This window comes from Porites lutea, chromosome 10 (assembly GCF_958299795.1).
Source record: "Porites lutea chromosome 10, jaPorLute2.1, whole genome shotgun sequence".
NCBI lineage: Eukaryota > Metazoa > Cnidaria > Anthozoa > Scleractinia > Poritidae > Porites > Porites lutea.
The window spans coordinates 18067671-18085194 of record NC_133210.1 but is presented as its reverse complement, the minus strand read 5'-3'; the positions used below and the strand labels follow the sequence as shown (position 1 = coordinate 18085194).

Below are 17524 nucleotides of genomic sequence, written 5' to 3'. Positions count from 1 at the left end.
ATATACAAAGGTCTTATCGAGCCACACTTCGATTATTGGGGCGCTGTATGGGATGGCTGACCCAACGGCTTAGAGAAACTTCAAAAACTTCAAAATCGTGCTATCAGAGTTATCACCAAATCTAGCTATGATACTAGTTCCAGATTTCTTCTTAACTCGCTTGGTTGGGACAATTTATCGGTTAGACGGCCTAAACAAAAGGCTAATTTAATGTACAAGTGCATTGATAATCTGCCCCAAGCTTATCTCTGTAATTTGTTTGCCCCAAGAACACCGAATTACTATTTTCGCAACGCGAAGAAACAATTTATGCTCCCCACACCAAGAACTGATTACCTAAAGCGTAGCTTTAGTTACAGTGGCGCTTTTATAATGGAACTATCTTCCTGAGGAAATACGCACATCGAATTCCTTATTATTCCTTCTCTTTAAGAGAAGTCCGATAGATGGTTTTCTGATCAGTGCTCCCATACGGCAAATATGTAAAACGGTTTTTGACAATTTTCGATTAATTTCCTTTGTTAGACTGATGTTTTTAACCGTGTATAAATAAAGTTATCAGGTCAGCTTATCGGCGGGCTTTCCTACCGAGGACTCCCTTCCATCTACGGCAACGTCTGAAAGTCCTGTGACGAGTTTGGCTTCTAGGTCTTGGTCGCCTCAGTTAGCTCACTCCCTCACCGGGGCTGTGGTTCGGGCAATCGGAAATTCCATTTCCGCCATCATTTCATCGATCCAGAGCAACGCCACGTTTCTTCTTCGGTTCTGGGCGTTTCTGCTAGAGGAGCTCCACAACCTTTATTTTCTTCAGCATATGCTTCGAGTGCGAGTACGAGTGACGGTGTTTCTTGGGTGGCTTCAAGTACTTTTACCCTTCCCGCGTTTGTTCCTACGCCAGTGTCGGCCATACCTGTCTGGAGCTCGGCCCGCCTCGTGGCTCCTACTCCTTCCACTCTGAAATCGCCCGGCGTCACGAGCAGTCTTCCAAGCCTTGAGTCTTCGTCGTCTGAGAAGGCTTTTATCGTTGGTCCGGGGCATGCTCCTATTCCTTCAAAATAGGTGTCGAAAGTTGTGGATGGCCAGTTTGTCGAACTGGCAGATTTGTTGTCCGCGAACCTCCGAGTGGTAGAGCAGGAGCCGCAAACGTTCCTCGATGGTAAGCGAGTGGTTTCCTCGTCAAAACACAGGCAAGTGGAAATAAAAGACTTTTTGACTTCGACCGAAGCCTTCACTATTTTTCAGATAGTGCTGTGCACAGCTCACCCTCATCGTTGGCCCGATCTGCCCAAGTATAAGCTGCTTATCATTCAGACGGCTCGTCATTTCTGTGGTTCAGGCTGGCTAGAGTATGACCTGGCGTTCAGAACGGACGCGGCTGCCTCTGGCCTCAGCGACTGGTCTAGGATGAACTATACAATTTTCACTTAAGGTCTCCAGCCCTTGTTCCACGCCCGCTACCTCGTTCGTCTTCTTCCACGGCATCAGTTCCATTTCCTGCCGCCTCCCGTGACTCCACCCTGTTCGCTTCTTTTTTGCCATTCATGGAACGACGGACAGTGTCCTGAGCCCTTTGGTAGGTGCAAATATCGACACCGCTGCAGTAACTGTGAAGGTGAACACACACAGATCAACTGTCCATTTCCCAACTCCGGTTTACCCAACCCGGGGGAGAGGGGTACGGTACTGAATGGGCGTTTTTTCCGGCGAGGCTTGTGTACATAGTGTAAATAGTTTTGTTGCGTCACCAGAGGGGGCAGCGTGATCTGCTTTCCTCGGTCAAGTTGTCTCGTTCTGTTACAGTCCCAATTAGTTGCCCAGCGTTGCAGTTTCTGTTCGTTCGTCATTAACCCCGGCCTCCAAGGTCTCTCCACTGCGGCTGGCTCAATTTCAGACGGAATTGCAACATCATACTGACCAGGCAGCAGTGGCCTATGAGCTTTCCGATATACACGAAGGTTTTCGTATTGGCTTTGAGTCGTCTATAGTGAATTTTAAGTCCGCTTCATCGAACATGCGTTCCTCCTTCTAGCACCCTTTTATGATAGACTCGTACTTGCAGACCAAAGTTTCCTTTGGCAGGGTGGCCGGCCCCTTTTAAGCCGCTCTTTTTCCTTCTCTACATATCAGCCGTTTTAAGGCCATTCCCAAGAACAATCAACCAGGCAAATGGCGTCTCATCCTCGACCTCTCCTCTCCCTCAGGGCAGAGCGTGAACGATGGCATTCCTAAGCCTCCCTTCACAGTGCAGTATGTTTCAGTGGATGCAGTTATTGAGGGCATCATGGCGCAGGGTCGCGGAAGACTAATGTGGCCAGCGAAAGAAGTCAGTGGTGGCTGTACTAAAGCCTGGCTCTTCACGGGGCCAACACTTGATGGGATTGCTACGTCATTTATCCTTGCTGGCTATACTCCATTCACTTATGTTTACTGCGTCTTCAGTTCGCGGTATGGCCAATCCAGTAGCTGATTCCCTGCCACTCTTTCAATTTCAGCGTTTTCGTCGTCTGGCGCCTCAAGCCGACCTGACCCCCTGTGTGATTCCCTAGTCCTTTCTGGCCGCACTTCAGACGTCTTGACCCAGAGGTGTCAGTTCCTGCTCTGCCAAGGACTCGCGCCTTCCACCCGGCGTGTTTATCTCTCTGCTCAACCTCGCTATATTGACTTTTGCCGCCGGGATGGTTGCCTTAATAGCGATGGCTCCTTCCCTCCCGCTTGCTGATGAGGAGACTTTGATGCGCTTTGCTTCACTCTTGGCCGACAACTTGACCCACGCATCCATTAAAGTATACTTGTCAACAGTACGTTCCCTTCTCATTGACCACGGCTTGTCGGAACCTTTGGTCAACTGCCTCCGCTTGCCGCGTTTGCTCAGGGGAATGAAGCGGGTTTAAGGTCCAGTATCATCCCGTCGCCTCCCTTTCACCCTGGATCATCTGCGGGCGATTCAACGTGGACAGGACTTCTCCAGGAGAGACCGTGATACTGTGGGCGGCATTGCGTTTCTTCGGTTTCTTCCAAGCTGGGGAGTTGACGGTGAACTCTGCATTTCAGCCTAGTATCCATAGGACTGTTGGTGAATTGCAAGCTGACTCACTGGTGAATCCTACTTGTTTTAAAGCTCATATCAACTGCTCGAAGACTGATCCGTTTTGCATGGGCGGTGATATACATGTGGGCCCTGGTGAGGGCTCGGTGTGTCACATCCGTACCTTCGGTGACTGCTTGGCTCTTCGTGGCTCTTTTGAGGGTCCTCTCTTTACTTTTAATGACGGTCATCCTCTTACACGGCAACAGTTTTCATCCATGGTTCAGTCTATCTTGCACACAGCTGGTTATACTGGCTCCTATTCAGGCCATAGCTTCCGTATTGGGGCAGCAGCTACAGCTGCTGACCGGAGAGTTGCGGATCGCCTGATCAAGACTCTAGGCCGGTGGTCTAGTGATGCCTACCAGATTTATATTCGCACTCCCGTTAGCTCCATCGTCCATGTGTCCAGACAGCTGGTTGCATAGCGGTACCTCCACTGCCTTTAGGGCTGCCGTGGGGCTTGGTGCCTCAGGTTTGAGCCCTCGGGGCCTGGGGCTCTGTAGCCTGATTGGTTGCGCCGGGTTTCCTACCCGGAGGTCCGTTCGGCTTGGTGCAGGGGGGGGGGGGGGGGGGCTCGTGGCTGGGTTGCGGGTTTATAGGCCTGTGGGTGTTCTTCCGCATTGGGGTGTAATTGCGGTTGCATCCCACTGGCCCCTGGGCACCCAACCTCCACTTGCGACGCGGGCGTTAAATACTATTACATCATATTTAAACGTTGTGTTTGCGTTGTACTGGTTCCCCTCCCTCCCTCCACTTTCTTGGTTCATGATCTTCCCCTTCGTCCTGGTTTTTCTTTCGTTTTTTTTTCTTCGTTTCGGGGGTTTGTTTATTTTACTTCCACTGGGCTTCTAGCCTCAGTGCCATAGGTGCCTTGGGTGGGGGGGGGGGGGGTGGGGGGGGCTGGGCGCGAAGGGGCTCGTGGCTGAGTTGCCGGTTGGTAGGCCTGTGGGTGTTCGTCCGCCTTGGGGAGTAATTGCGGTTGCAGGCCCCTGGCCCTTGGGCACCCAACCTCCACTTGCGATGCCGGCGTTAAAAAACTCTGTAAAATGTGTTCAATGAAACGCGTTCTATGGTACAGGTAATAACTATAATTCTTTAACCTACACATAAAATGTGAGCTAAAAAGAACGAATAAAATAATATCGTATGTTCGACAACAAAGAATGAATAAAGTGCAGATACTAATAACTTCTGAAAGACGTTCTGAAAGCATCTTTGAGCAACAAACCATGAATTTTGCAGTTGGGACACTTCTTCGTGATCTTTTGGATTTTAGGCAATTTACCGTAGAGATTCAAGCGAGAATAATACAGAAAATAACTAAAGTAGACTTTTGCTTTTTTCTCGGTCTACATTCTACATTAAATTTTGATTTGCCACGTTGTCACATAAACTCGTTATTTTGTTCGTGCATTCAGTAAGTTTTTTCCTCTATAAAGTGACAGTCCCCTAGAAGTAAGGAAAGCTACATTGTAGTAAAAACAGCTAACCACATGGCAAAATTCAACCTAAAATCAACTTCAAATCGGGGCACATTTTGTAGTTTTTCTTTCACGCCGATGTCAAAATAAACAAAAGGTGTACATGTATGAAACCTTTATAAATACAAAACTCCCCTTTTTAGGAACATACTTTCCTCCAGTTGACATTTGCGAACAATGGGAAAGAAACATAAGCGCTCATTTCAGCAGACTTTTGTGTGACAGGAACCCGTGACCCCTAAGAATGTCCCCACGGAAGGCTAGGGTAGGTGTCTGCAACGAAAGGGTTACATGAAATTGCTTGTATGTCTACAGAGCACAATAAATATTTTACTTACCAACCACTACAAGTTTAATAGAGCTTTGTATATCAGGGGGATTAAATGAGTTGAAAGATAGGTCACATTTAAATATCCTGCTGTCACTCTGAACAATGTTGGATATACGGAAAGTGATCTGTCCTACACTTCCTGACAACGATCCAAAGAAGCTGATTCTGCTAGCCGAGTAGCCACTTGCTGCGTTGACTTGAAGTTGTCCCGTGGGAGTCCTACCAGCCACAGTTATGTCACTATTTCCTGTGCCACCATATTTCAGCTGCACCTCTTTGATTGTGCGTCCATCAGTGTTGTAGTTCCAAGTCAAATCGTAATAGTTGGATCCATCAAGAACATAAACTTTACTCCCGCTTAATGGAATTAAAGTTGGTTGACAATCTGTAAAAGCATGAAGACAGAACTATATTAAAGAAAACAATATGCAAGAGTTATATTTTCCCACTCTGTGATTACCCAGCACTTCTGTGTCAACAAGACGGTGGACTTGCAAGTCCCAAGAGCTGCCAGAGAATCCTGCCAGCAACTAAATGCATAGTTTTCTTCCAGAAATTAAGTTTGCCTGCCATGTGCCCAAAACATGAACCAAGCACTTTGATGTAATAATATTAACAAGCTACATGTAGCCTTACACTCCGAGCAAATGCTAAGAGATAGCGACCAAGGATTTCCCAAGGCTACTATATTAAGTGTGACCCGCCCAGATATTTTCATAGAAAACAAAAGGAAAATGGAACAAGAAGAAATTCCTATCTGCTCAATTCCCCACTGACTTATAATTGCATGATTATACCCGGTAACTAGAAGTCTTAGTGACAGCCCTGCTCACACTGTATTACCAGCACTCGTAAGCCCCTGGCAACTTACTATATACATGTGCATTGCTTCTGTGAACTCAACAGAATAAATTTTATTATTATACATTGTACTCGTTATAATAGTTTTGGAAATTAGCGCAACCTACAGATTATTTAGTTAATTCTGCTAGAAGATAACTGACTAGTCTGTAGGTTGCGCGCGCAATTCATTTTTGCCAATAACAATATCAATTCAGGTTCCTTGCAACGGGGTGCGGCGGTTGTGGTTACTTTCTTCAAAACAATGTATAATAAAACAATTAGTAGACTCGGTTTTTATGATATCCTAAATAACCAAGTGCTGGGTAAGTGTTATCGGCCACGTCCAATAATTGTTTAGTATTTGAACACAATCTTTATGTAGGCTTTTACAGATATCGACCTTACAAGCATCCTATCTTTTTTCGTAGAGCACAGCTGTTTCTTAACCTTTTTGATTACCAAATCACTGTTGAATTCTGACCATCATTATTATCACCCATTCAATAACCTTTTATGGCTGATAGTTATATTTTGGTAGCAATTCTGCTGCAGTTCCAGTCAAAAGATAGCTTGATGTTGATGCCTACTCCACCATGTGCAGCTGGTTACCATAACTACAACTGAACCTACAATCGGCGACAAAATTGTTGAGAAAAATAAGGTAACTTCAGAGAACAAAGTCTCAGTGAACAAAGTCTCAAGTCTTATGACGTCATTTTCGAGCCAACAAAAATCCAAAAACATACGATTGTTGGGAATACAAAGTGCTACTATCGTGCTATTAGTTCTATTATCATGTTATTAGTCTCAGCTCAAAGGGTTAAAAATGGAAAAACAAGTTTGAAAGAGACCACTTTTTGATGGCTGCTGTCCCGCCGTGCAATAAGGATGTGATCGACGATAAAATAGCCATGATTTCTGTGAGCTGGAGTATTTTCAGGAAAAATCTTCCGACTTCTAAGGCACAGCAACGCTGTAAAGCAATGCTGCATCAGTGCAGCAGATTAGTTGTCCTTGCAGTAGATTAGTTGCCCATATACTTATAAGAGTCTTTGAAGAATGTACTTTACAGTAGAAACTATGAGGTCAGGAGGAGACTGGCCACAAGTAACCAACTTTGTTCTTAAAGATAATCTAATTATTTTATGTTACACTCATCCAGATCCTGGTTACTCGTGGAAATTCCTACTAAACAGCAATTTTAGTGATTATAACTGCTTTATTGCCTAAAAATCTAAATTTGTTTTCTGTCCTTTTCACTTTGTTCTTTGGTTCGATGGAGAGAATAAGAAATCGTGCGTGACGCGCTACATCACACGATGTCAAGGCATGTTAAGCGTGACACGAAATAACACGCACTGAAAATAATGGAATCGCCACCATATTCTGATTATAATTGTTCTAAAATAGGCATGATAATGTCAAATAAAGCAAATAAAAATCCAGTAGGGGTCTTACATCCCAGTGTGAAGAAATGGGTTGAATTAACTTTCTCAAGGATGTATGGCCACTTTTGCGATTCAGACAATCGGCGACAAAACTATTGAGACATTGTAGTCAAATAGGGCAACCTTAGCGAACAAAAGAATCCACACCCCTGCCCTGTCCCCTCCACTCAAAGGTAGGGTGTTTTGTTGTTTTCTATAGGTAGCTTGAACAGCAGCACAACATTGCTTGGGGGGATCGGGAAGGAAAAGCTATATTTTCCCCTTTTGAAGTCATGAAAACGTAAAAATAGCCCAGATTAGGGCAAAGTGTCTCAACTCATATTGTTGCCGATTGTAAAGGAAAGGGAAGGAAAAGCTATATTTTCCCCTTTTGAAGTCATGAAAACGTAAAAATAGCCCAGATTAGGGCAAAGTGTCTCAACTCATATTGTCGCCGATTGTAGCTTAAACTGCGAAGGTGATCTTAACCAGTAGATACATTTATGATTGAGATAAACTTTATAGTCTCCAAAGAAGTGATCAATGTGTTATAATGTCTTCAATTCACAGATGAATGGGCAAACATTAAACAAGACTACACGTAGTATTATTGTACTGAATCTATCCACTCTTTATAATTATCTTTTAATTATCTCTAATTATCTCTATCTCTTTAATTATCTTTTAATTATCTCTTTATCTTTATAAACGATCTCGATCTAAGATATAACTCAACGCTTGTAAATCACAAGGACATATTAATACCCTAGTAAGTTCCATTTTATAATCAGCTGGCCAACGATATTGCTGGATGTCGCAAATTTCTCAGTATTAGGCCATGCTGAACGGTCGACGACTGACGGAGAATAACTAGCAAGAAATACGACAGTGCTAACGACATCATACTGATACGAGTTTAAAGTTTGATCAAGTTCCACAAAGAAATTAGCATGCAGTTTACCTACCATGCACAATCAATCAGATGTCGTACGTTAAAATTAAAATACACGTGTAAGCTTATATAGACAAAGCAGACCGATTTAGAGACTACCGATCTATACGTCCGATAAATACTATTTAGTTTATTGCTCGGATGTCTTCTAAATATTTGAAACTTGAAGGGTCATTAAAGTTTATTCGCAAATTCGGTACACCAACACAAATTTCACAACCGACAATTCTGCTGTAGCATACACACCAACACAAGCGCAGTCCGCAAAGTCAAAGTCGAGTCTACAAGAAATAGCAAACTTTCGGCTACTATCCGGGAGATTTCATACTCTTATCTGGGGCGCTTTCCAAAAAATCCGAAAATTTCGGATAGGTAAAAAGTTGTTCCATTTGATCGTAAACCCCGGAACGGCGAGGAGCCCGTTACCCGATGGGACACCAAGATGGCTGTCGAGTTGGTAAAAATAGGAACTGGTATAAGGTACGAGAAACGTGTACATGTAAATGGAACACGAATTTCCGTTAGGAAAGTTCCAACCGGGTAAACGGGCCTACCTACCACTAGGACGAACAAATGAAACGTTTTCCATTTTCTATCGAACCGAAATTTCCGAAAATTTTGACTTAATGAAAGCGCCCCTGGAGACCGTGAGATACGGCCCAAAACCTGGAGTCTCGCGGATTATCCGGGAGAGTTGACAGCACTAGGCCAAACAGATAACAGAACCACAAAATTAAAGTACGATAAATGCATGTTGCTTGACATCTAACGGACTTCTGAGGCTTCCAAAGTCCTTTTAGGACTATTGAGCTGAATTCATGACTGCATGTTTTCGATCAAACCCAAGTTAGGAAGCTTTCAGGAAGAGTGAAAACAATGCTCATATCCTCTCTTAGTTTTGCGATCGTTTTGTTTATGGTACTTTTCAACTGCGTTCATTGGTTTACTAATGCTTTCCTCTGAGTAGATCGGGTCTGTCGCTAAATCGGCTTGCTCTGATACAAATTGGCAAAAATCATTAAAGCTGGCTGTCTGTCCCTTGACACTCCTAATCCTGATAACTCTTTCAGTCCACTTACTGCGTAGATATCGCGGCAGCGTTTCCCATAACTGGCGCATAACATTGGCCGTGTTCAAGTCGTTCATGTACTGCATGCCTGTCATGGCGTTCCTTGCTTGCTCAAGGACAATAGAAAATTCTTGTAACCCTCTTCCGTCGTCAAGCTTAACAGCGGGCCAGCTCGACAGCTTGGCGATGTATGCACTTACAATCTTGTATGGGTCACCAAAATGTTTCTTCAAAAGCCGTATAGCCTCCTTGTACGAATCTTCGCCTTTCATTTGTAAACAACCCGTTATCAGTGCCTTTCCGCTAGTGTAGTGAGCCAAGAAATACGAGGGCTCATTAGAATCATCTACCTTAGATTCTACGAGAGTTTCAAAGGCTGTTATAAATGCCGGGTATGACATAACGTCTCCAGAGAACTTTGGTGGCTTGTGACTAGGTGGGATACTCCTAGTTTGATGGGTAACAAAATCATTTCTGACAGTTCTGCCTGTTTCCTTTGAATGTCAAGATATTTTTGATCTAGCCTTGTACCTTCCACAGAGCTTGAATCCTTTTCAAAACTGCACGTACATTCCTTTTTGACATGTGATAGCTTATAATCAGTGGAGGTTTCGTACTTGTCTTTACACTCTTCTTTAATGGGGACACTCTTTGGAACAAAGGGTCGGGCAGTTGAGTTCATGCTAGCACCACTGACTAAGGCTGGCGTGGTTACAGGAGTGGTCGTTGAACTGATACTAACAATAGCTGAACTTTGGAATGTCACAGAAGGCACCTTTAGCAGAGCCTGGTCGTTAGGTTGTACCCCAGGTGAGATGGGAGTAGAAGGGAGTTTAACCTTAACATCTTCCAAATTTTCATTCATTCCGTCAATATTTTAATTTTCTTCCTCCTCGAATTTCTCATAAGTCATTTCTTCTGCCTATTCCCCTGCGATTTGCTGCCTAAGTTCAAGCTCTTCAGTAGCCATTCGTAGTGCTTGTTTCTCTTTTAGAAATGATGCCTTAACCTCTAACGTTGCGGCTTTAGTTTTCGTTTCAACTAACTTTAAGGTGTTTCGATACAGTTTTTCGAGGCCATGCCGTTTTTTCAATCGCCTTAAAAGTGGTTTTTTCATTGTCCGATCGCTACAAAATTTTCACCAGTAATTGGCTATGGATTGAGATTTGTGAAAATGCAGTCTTAAGTAAAATCGGTATTACCATGACACCAATAAACAGAAAACTTTGAAATTGATAAAAGCCGAATTTTGTGTGATCTAGATCAGCTACTGATAATCCAACAGTAAGAACTTATAGTTTGGTGTTTAGCAAGCAATCTCTGTAAGAAGGAAAAAAATTCGGTATGTTTGAATTCCACTAAAACGAAAATATATTTCAAGCCTTATATTTTCAATAGCCGTGATAGATTATTTAATTAAAAGGTTATAAATGACTCAAATTATTCTAAAGAAGCATCAGAATGCTGCTTAGTATCATATTTAGATGCTAGGAAATTTTGGTGTATGTTAGTTCTTGCGATTTTAAAAAACTAACCCGTTTTCGCACCACCTGTATACGTGCAACCTCATTCAAAATTTGGACTTTTAGCGCTTATTTGTACCACTCTGAAACGACTCGAACGAATTTTTTTAAAATCTCTTCACATAATCTTCATAATGTATATAACAATGTCTGAAAATTTCATAAAGATTGATTCACTGCAACACGAACCTACGAACCTGTCAAAAATCTGCGTTACAACATTCACTGTTTTGACGTTGTGCTAATTTTTCTAAAATAATGCGCATTATACATACCCCCATTACTAGTTCATTTTTAGAGATATACAAAAAAGCGCTCCAAAAGCAGTCCAAATTATGAATGAAGTTGCACTTAGACAGGTGGCGAGAAGACGGGTTGGTTTTTAAGATCACAAGAACGAAAATACACCAAAATTTCTTAGCATAGAAATATGATATTAAGCGGCATTCTGAAGATACTTAAGAATAATTTGAGTCATTTATAACGTTTTTATTAGATAATCTATTACGGTTATTGCAACACATCCTTATCACGAGTGCCAAACCTCAAGAGCTAATTTAATTTCATCATCATCATGTAAAGCCTTGAGATATGCGTCATGTGCTTCTTGCACTTGAAAAAAAAAGCTGATCTAAATGAACAACTTCCGTACGCACTTGTTTTTCGTTCTCAAAATCCGTCAACAAAGGTGAAATTAGGTTCATCTGCTTAGTTAAATAAGCAAGAGCAGTTTTCCGATTTTCCTTCAACTTTGGAATTTCAAATTGCCTACCCGTTTCTGTGGGAATCCGTTTTCGCATGTCCATGTGAGTTTCCTTAGCCAATATACCGGTCAGCGCCGATATCGCAAGAGGTCACGAGCAGATTGTATCGAGATCCATATCGACTTCGCGCCAAGTGCAGAGCTTCTCTTCATCAGGGAACTCCGTTTCCTTTGTAAATCTTCTTCCTTGTCTCCCTCCATGTCGCTTTTAGGTCAAACTGTAACAGCCGTCAATTCAGTGTCAATTCCACGTTTTATTCGATCCGATCAACTACGCTCAGCACTCACTGTTCGAATACAATACCGTACCGAAAAATCCTTACAAACAAGCAAGTGTCCGTTTCCATAACCTTGAAAACTGCTGCAATGTCCGTAATGATTCCGTAATGTTCTATTCCTTCGATGTAGTCTAGTTAAACGATCTTTATCCGAAAAATGAAGGCAAAAATAGCTAGCGGTAAAGGAACGTGTGTGCCGAGGTTTGACCTAGTGTCGAATGATAACCTTGGAGTAGACAGGGCCTTGTGCACAGGAAACCTGACATTTACAAACAGTGATGGCGGAAAATGAGAATTTTGAATGGCACTTGGTCAGCTCATACCGTTGACAACAATGCTTGGTTAATCGTAAGTTGGAATAAGGCTGCGCTTAGGCCGCTTGTTTTCAACCCACCAGAATGAATAGAAAAAAATAATGTTTTCAAATGAGGCTGTAGCCATTATAACCAATCGAAGTGAGCACCGTTGCAAGAGGGATCTGTTATTTTAATGGCCTTTAAGTAATTGTAGTACTAATGTCCAGACCGTTCTTGTACCAGATAATGTTTCCACCCTTTTGAATTCGTCCCGGTCAAGACTAGAGCTCTGCGCACTCGCTTTGTGATTTTACGTATTAATATTACATGCCATGGCAAACACTCCATCAGATACCTAGGACCTTTTTCATAGTCCAAACTGTGTTAAAACCAAAGGAAATCTTCTACTTTAGCTAATTTTAGAAACAAAATCAGAAACCTCAACATTTCTGGTAGCCTGATTCTCAGACCTCCGAGGTCGTTCTCGGTCATTTCTGGTTATTTTCTCAATAACAGTAACTGCTGCAAACTTTGCAGTAAATAAACAAAATTTTAAGTTTTTATCAAGTATTTTAGTGCTGTAAAACTTTGTCTTAGCAGTCTAGCAACATCTGTATTAATAGTTAGTGTCCTTAAGTCTCATTCAGCCTAAATACCTCGACAAAGGATATATCTAACCGCTACCTAGGGCTCGCATGATAATGGGCACGTTGGCTATAATTTACTACTCATGAACTAATAAAGCTCTTTTGGCCTGATTCTCGAACGCTAAGACTTCGGCGGGGGTAAAAGGGCAGTTATTTTAGTAGAAATGCGAATTTTTCTCATTAAAGATCTTTGAACTGAGAAGTGTTCTGTTGGTACCTGAGATGATCCATGAGACGATAAGTTGTTTTCACTTGAAAAGTTCTGTATGAAAATAACCCACACCGGTGAATTCGTAAATTTGGGCTGAGAGGAAAACTATATGACTGAGAGAAGGAGAGTTTAACTTGCCGAAAACGAAGTTAAATTTTTTCGATACAAAACTGCCCACTCATAATTCCCAATTACGCACTCCACCAACGGTCGTCAACACTCTTTCTGCAATCCCATAAATGTAGTTTACCAATTAATATCAGATAATTTAACAAGGGGCATTTTGACATCGTTATTCCGATTATAACTTCTCGAAAACACAACGCGTGAAATTCCTTCGTTATTGTTAAATAATACTGTTTAACATTTTTCCACAACTTATTTGAGCGCCGACAGTAAAAGAGAAAGTGACATAATGTTTCCTGTTCAGTCTTGCAAAAAGTACATTTGTCATGCTGGAGATATACAATTTTAAAAAGTTTTGCATTAGTGTAAAGTATTGAATTTGATTATACTGAAAGGATTTGACGTAAGGCTCCTGTGCTGTCCTCAGGGGGGGGAAGGTTGTAGGCAATTTTTAAGTCTTTGTCAGATAAGCCGAAATCATGTTTTAAATTCTTTGCATTACTAGGTAATTGTACTTTATTTGATATTATTAAAGAGTAGTAGTCTTTCGTTTTCTTTTCCGCTATTTCAAAAATCTCATTCCTCTTTGTAAAATAAGTATTTTCTGTAAAGGTAGTGTACTCTGTTGTTTTCAGAATAGAAGGAATTGCGTACCTGAGACCTGTACCTGTAAGAAAATTAGCTTTCTCAACTACGTTATTAATTGCAGTAAAGGATTCTATATTGTCGAGATTGAACAAGAGATCTTCAATGATACCTTTCCCCGAGTCATAATAGGATTTATAAAAGACTGGTTTTTCATCTATCCTTACATCTTTGTTATTGCAAACTATACAGAGCCGTTCTTTGTCAGCTAAAAAGAGATTTCGAAATTCTAACCAACATTCTAAGAGTTCTCTGTAGAAAACCGAGTTAATTGAAAGATCGTTCATTGCGTAATTGCATTTAAAAATTAAAATACCACCAACATTACGTAGGAGATGTAACAAGTAGAATTTCCACGTATATTCGTTATCATTGAAAATACGTTTTAGCCAAGCTAGTCGTATAGCTTTGACCAAGCTTTCAATAACCGTCATTTTTATGCCACCATTTTTTCAATACAAAACTGCCCACTCATAATTCCCAATTACGCACTCCACCAACGGTCGCCAACACTTAATAGAAGTTAATACGGAGTCAACCTGACGCTGGGTTTTTGTTGTTAACATAAGACCGTCTGATATTGCTTTTAAAGACGAATAAACGCTAATTTACTTACCTGAAGGAAATGGTAAAATACAGCAGATCAAAAAAGAAAAAAGAAATGGACCTGTACGAGGAATAATTGTGGCGAGGAACATAGCAAATTCTTCGTTCTACCTGCACCTTCGAGTCATCAATGATTAAAGAAACTTCCGCATCGCGATTCTTTTCTAGAGGAAGGGGGTGCAACTTGAAAGCGTGCTCCTCTTAGCGTCACTGCTCTTAGGCTATTGAGACGTATTTCCGGTCGTCGCTAACACGCGTACTAAATCAATTCAGAAACAAGTAAAAGTACTGACGCCATAAAGTAGGAAGCGAACAACCTTTAGCGAGTAAATCCTGTTCCGTGTAGAATTAAACGCCTCCTCATTTAGCAAGCGAGAAAGAATGTCGCTGTAAGCGCGTTCTTGTTACAGATAGTTCAGATTGACGATAGAAGTGTGGAACAATGTAGAAGGAACAAAGGAAGGAATTGACGAATAAATCAATCAACCAATGAATCAATTAATAAATCTATCAATGAATAAGTTAATCAATGAATGAACGGAACGTTCTGAGGTGTTTTTCATTGTCACATTTGTTCCCAAGAATTCATAAGATTACTAAATACAATCCTAACTTGCGTACAAAATGCAACCTATTAATTATATAAATACTTAAAACCGAACAGTCTTAACATCAAAAGAAAATACTAAAAAAATACTAACGCAAAGTCCTTTAAATTGTCATTTGGGTATTTGTCCTGATTTGTTCAGTCATATCAGTGAACCTGGCTACTTTTGTTTTATCATTTCTTCGTTGATGAACCACACCTGCAATGCCTATTTTTCAAAAGTACTATTGCAGTAATCTCATAACGTGCAGACTGAGCTTCGCTGACTCGTAATTATTCTGACCTTTAGAAATGCAAAATAGAGTTCAGAATAAGTGAAGAAGATGGTGCTAGAACTTGGAGTGTTCCGGTTAGAGTCACGTTTACGGCAAACGGCAAACATCAGATTCAAGTCATTGGCAATTTCTCAAATATGGAAATGAGAAGATAAAAACTCTTCAAAATTATTTTCATTGATGAGCTTAGCGGAAACGTCCAATATTCTATTAGATGTAATTAACACTAAACGACAAGTAAAGGGAAAACTTTGTCACTTGATACAAATTGACGTTTGCCGTTTGCTGTAAACGTGACTTTAAATAGAGCCCTTAATTAAGATTGAGGTTTTTCGGCATTTCCCGCTAACCGTGAACGTCAAGAAGTCACGTGACCTGGCCCTTGTCGTCAGGTTTGCGGTTTGAGGGTTACCTTTGTACGGCTACACAATGTTTTACACTCCGTTGACAGTTGTAATTAATTTTGAGTCACGGTATTTTTTATTGTTATTTTTTTTAGCGATAAATCCGGACAAGCAAGATTATTATTTTTTCTTAGATTTTAGGCCAATCAGTTTTCAGCTTGCTTGTGGGACCTAGCGTGATTAGGGAAATTGACGAATCAGTGAGAAAGAATCCTGTGTTTTACGTCTTTTCTTCAAATAAGATAGGAAAATGGCCGTGTCATAAACGGGAATACGCCCTACAAAACTGTAAGTATGTTCACATTTGTTGAAGACAGTTTGCCGGTTTCATTTTCGGTTAGGTTCGATTTATCGAGCTTTTATAGTCGATTCACAAGTAAGTAATGGAATGTATGCCTTTATTTTCAGTTGACTACACATTTAGCTAGCTGTCGCGAGATTGGAAATTGTGACATTAAAGTAGTTTAGAAACAACTGGTAGATCCCGTAGACATTAATTTCCTAGTGTGTGTACCCAAGTAGTACCCAAACCCGTGGTGCGAAACATTCAAAATTCTAGGGAGGTACAGAAGAGTAAATCTCCCTCCTGCCTACTTATTTAGCCAATTTCTCGCTCCTCCCTACTTTTTGGAGCAATTTCTCTCTCCCTAAAAATTGGCGGCGGGCAACATACAACTCCTGCACTTAGTCGTAAAGGAAGTTTTCTGACCTTCAGAGATTCGCCTCTACACCAACATACGGCACGAAGATTGCGTAACCACCGTATGTCATGTATAGGAAGATTTTTGTAAAGAAAAAGCCCTCTGGGGAACTTCAGGGAATTCTTGGTGGGGGTGTGCCGCCCGGATCTCCAAATTCTGACCCTATTTCAGACCATAAAATGTCGTTATTCACACCCGTTTTCAGACCTGGCCTCTGAGAAATAGTCTCATTATTACCGAAGTGATTCGATTTAGCGCTTTCCTTCCAATAAGCGCCCCTTTCGAATACGCAACTCCCTCCTAGTCTATTAGGTTCCCCCATTCCAATAGGCACCTACATTCTAATATAAGCAACCCCGTTCTATTAAGCGCCCCTTTTCTAATATTATAACATTAGAGTACGGGTATGTATCAGCCGAGGTTCATTTTCCTTTTATTGCTCACAACCGGTAATACCGCAGTACAAAACAAGGATCCTTTCGACGGGATCATCGAACCGGACGTCAAAGAAAGCACACTGAGAAAGCTTTTCTTTACGGTATTGATGTAAGTGACACCGTCAAAAATATCGGCGTAGAAATAGATCTATTGAAAATTCCCTCACGTTAACTCAACAGTACATTCACCGTATATTTGTTACTGTTACAGCTTCTGTTATTGTTCCGTTTTTAAAAGTTTTATTTTGAGCATTCGGTTGTTTCTCAAAAAAGAAATAAGCGCCCTGTCCCAAATAAGCACCTTGTCTCAAATAAGCGCCCTCCCTTGAGGTACCAAAAGTAAATAAGCACTTAAATTAGAACAGCAATTATGAAATGATAATTACGTTCATACACTCCCGTAGTTCCCTCGAAAACCATGCCCGCAAAGTGTATACCCGTTTTCAGACCAAAATGACCCCCCCCCCCCCCTCAAAAAAAAAAAGAAAAATTCAATTCCAGGATTTTTGTGGGTATTAAAATTTGGCAAGTATTTTTTGGGGTGGCTAGATTTAAGAAGGGATCTTTCGGGTAATTCAGAACAATCTGAAGATTCCTGATAGTGCCCACAAATCCTGGCCGCCTTGTTTTGAGATTAAAGTTCAACCGGCAAACTTGTTTTCCTCTCTGGAGATTTCTAAGGCTCAGAAATTCGGCATGGACTTTTGGGGGGTTAATTTTTGGTCAAGGGGCTTTTTGTGGGTTTTGTTGAAAGCCCTAGGGATTTTTTGGGGTTTTGATTTTTAGCCCCATTCGATCATCCCTGTCCCTTCAA

General features: G+C 41.4%; 1 protein-coding gene across 1 annotated transcript; it reads left to right on the top strand.

Annotated features, from left to right (window-relative positions):
• Nucleotides 1–2281: 2281 nt before the first annotated feature.
• Nucleotides 2282–3513, top strand: LOC140949614 (uncharacterized). Its single transcript, XM_073398770.1, has 2 exons — nucleotides 2282–2445; nucleotides 2958–3513. Exons 1-2 carry the CDS (start codon nucleotides 2282–2284, stop codon nucleotides 3511–3513), a joined length of 720 nt encoding a protein of 239 aa, XP_073254871.1.
• The last annotated feature ends 14011 nt before the right edge of the window (nucleotides 3514–17524 follow it).

Excerpts from the sequence above, each read along its gene's own strand:
- LOC140949614 (XM_073398770.1), top strand. The coding sequence starts at position 2,282 with ATGGCGCAGGGTCGCGGAAGACTAATGTGGCCAGCGAAAGAAGTCAGT. Across the intron at positions 2,446-2,957 it reads TACTGCGTCTTCAGTTCGCG|GACTTCTCCAGGAGAGACCG; the intron begins GTATGGCCAATC and ends CAACGTGGACAG.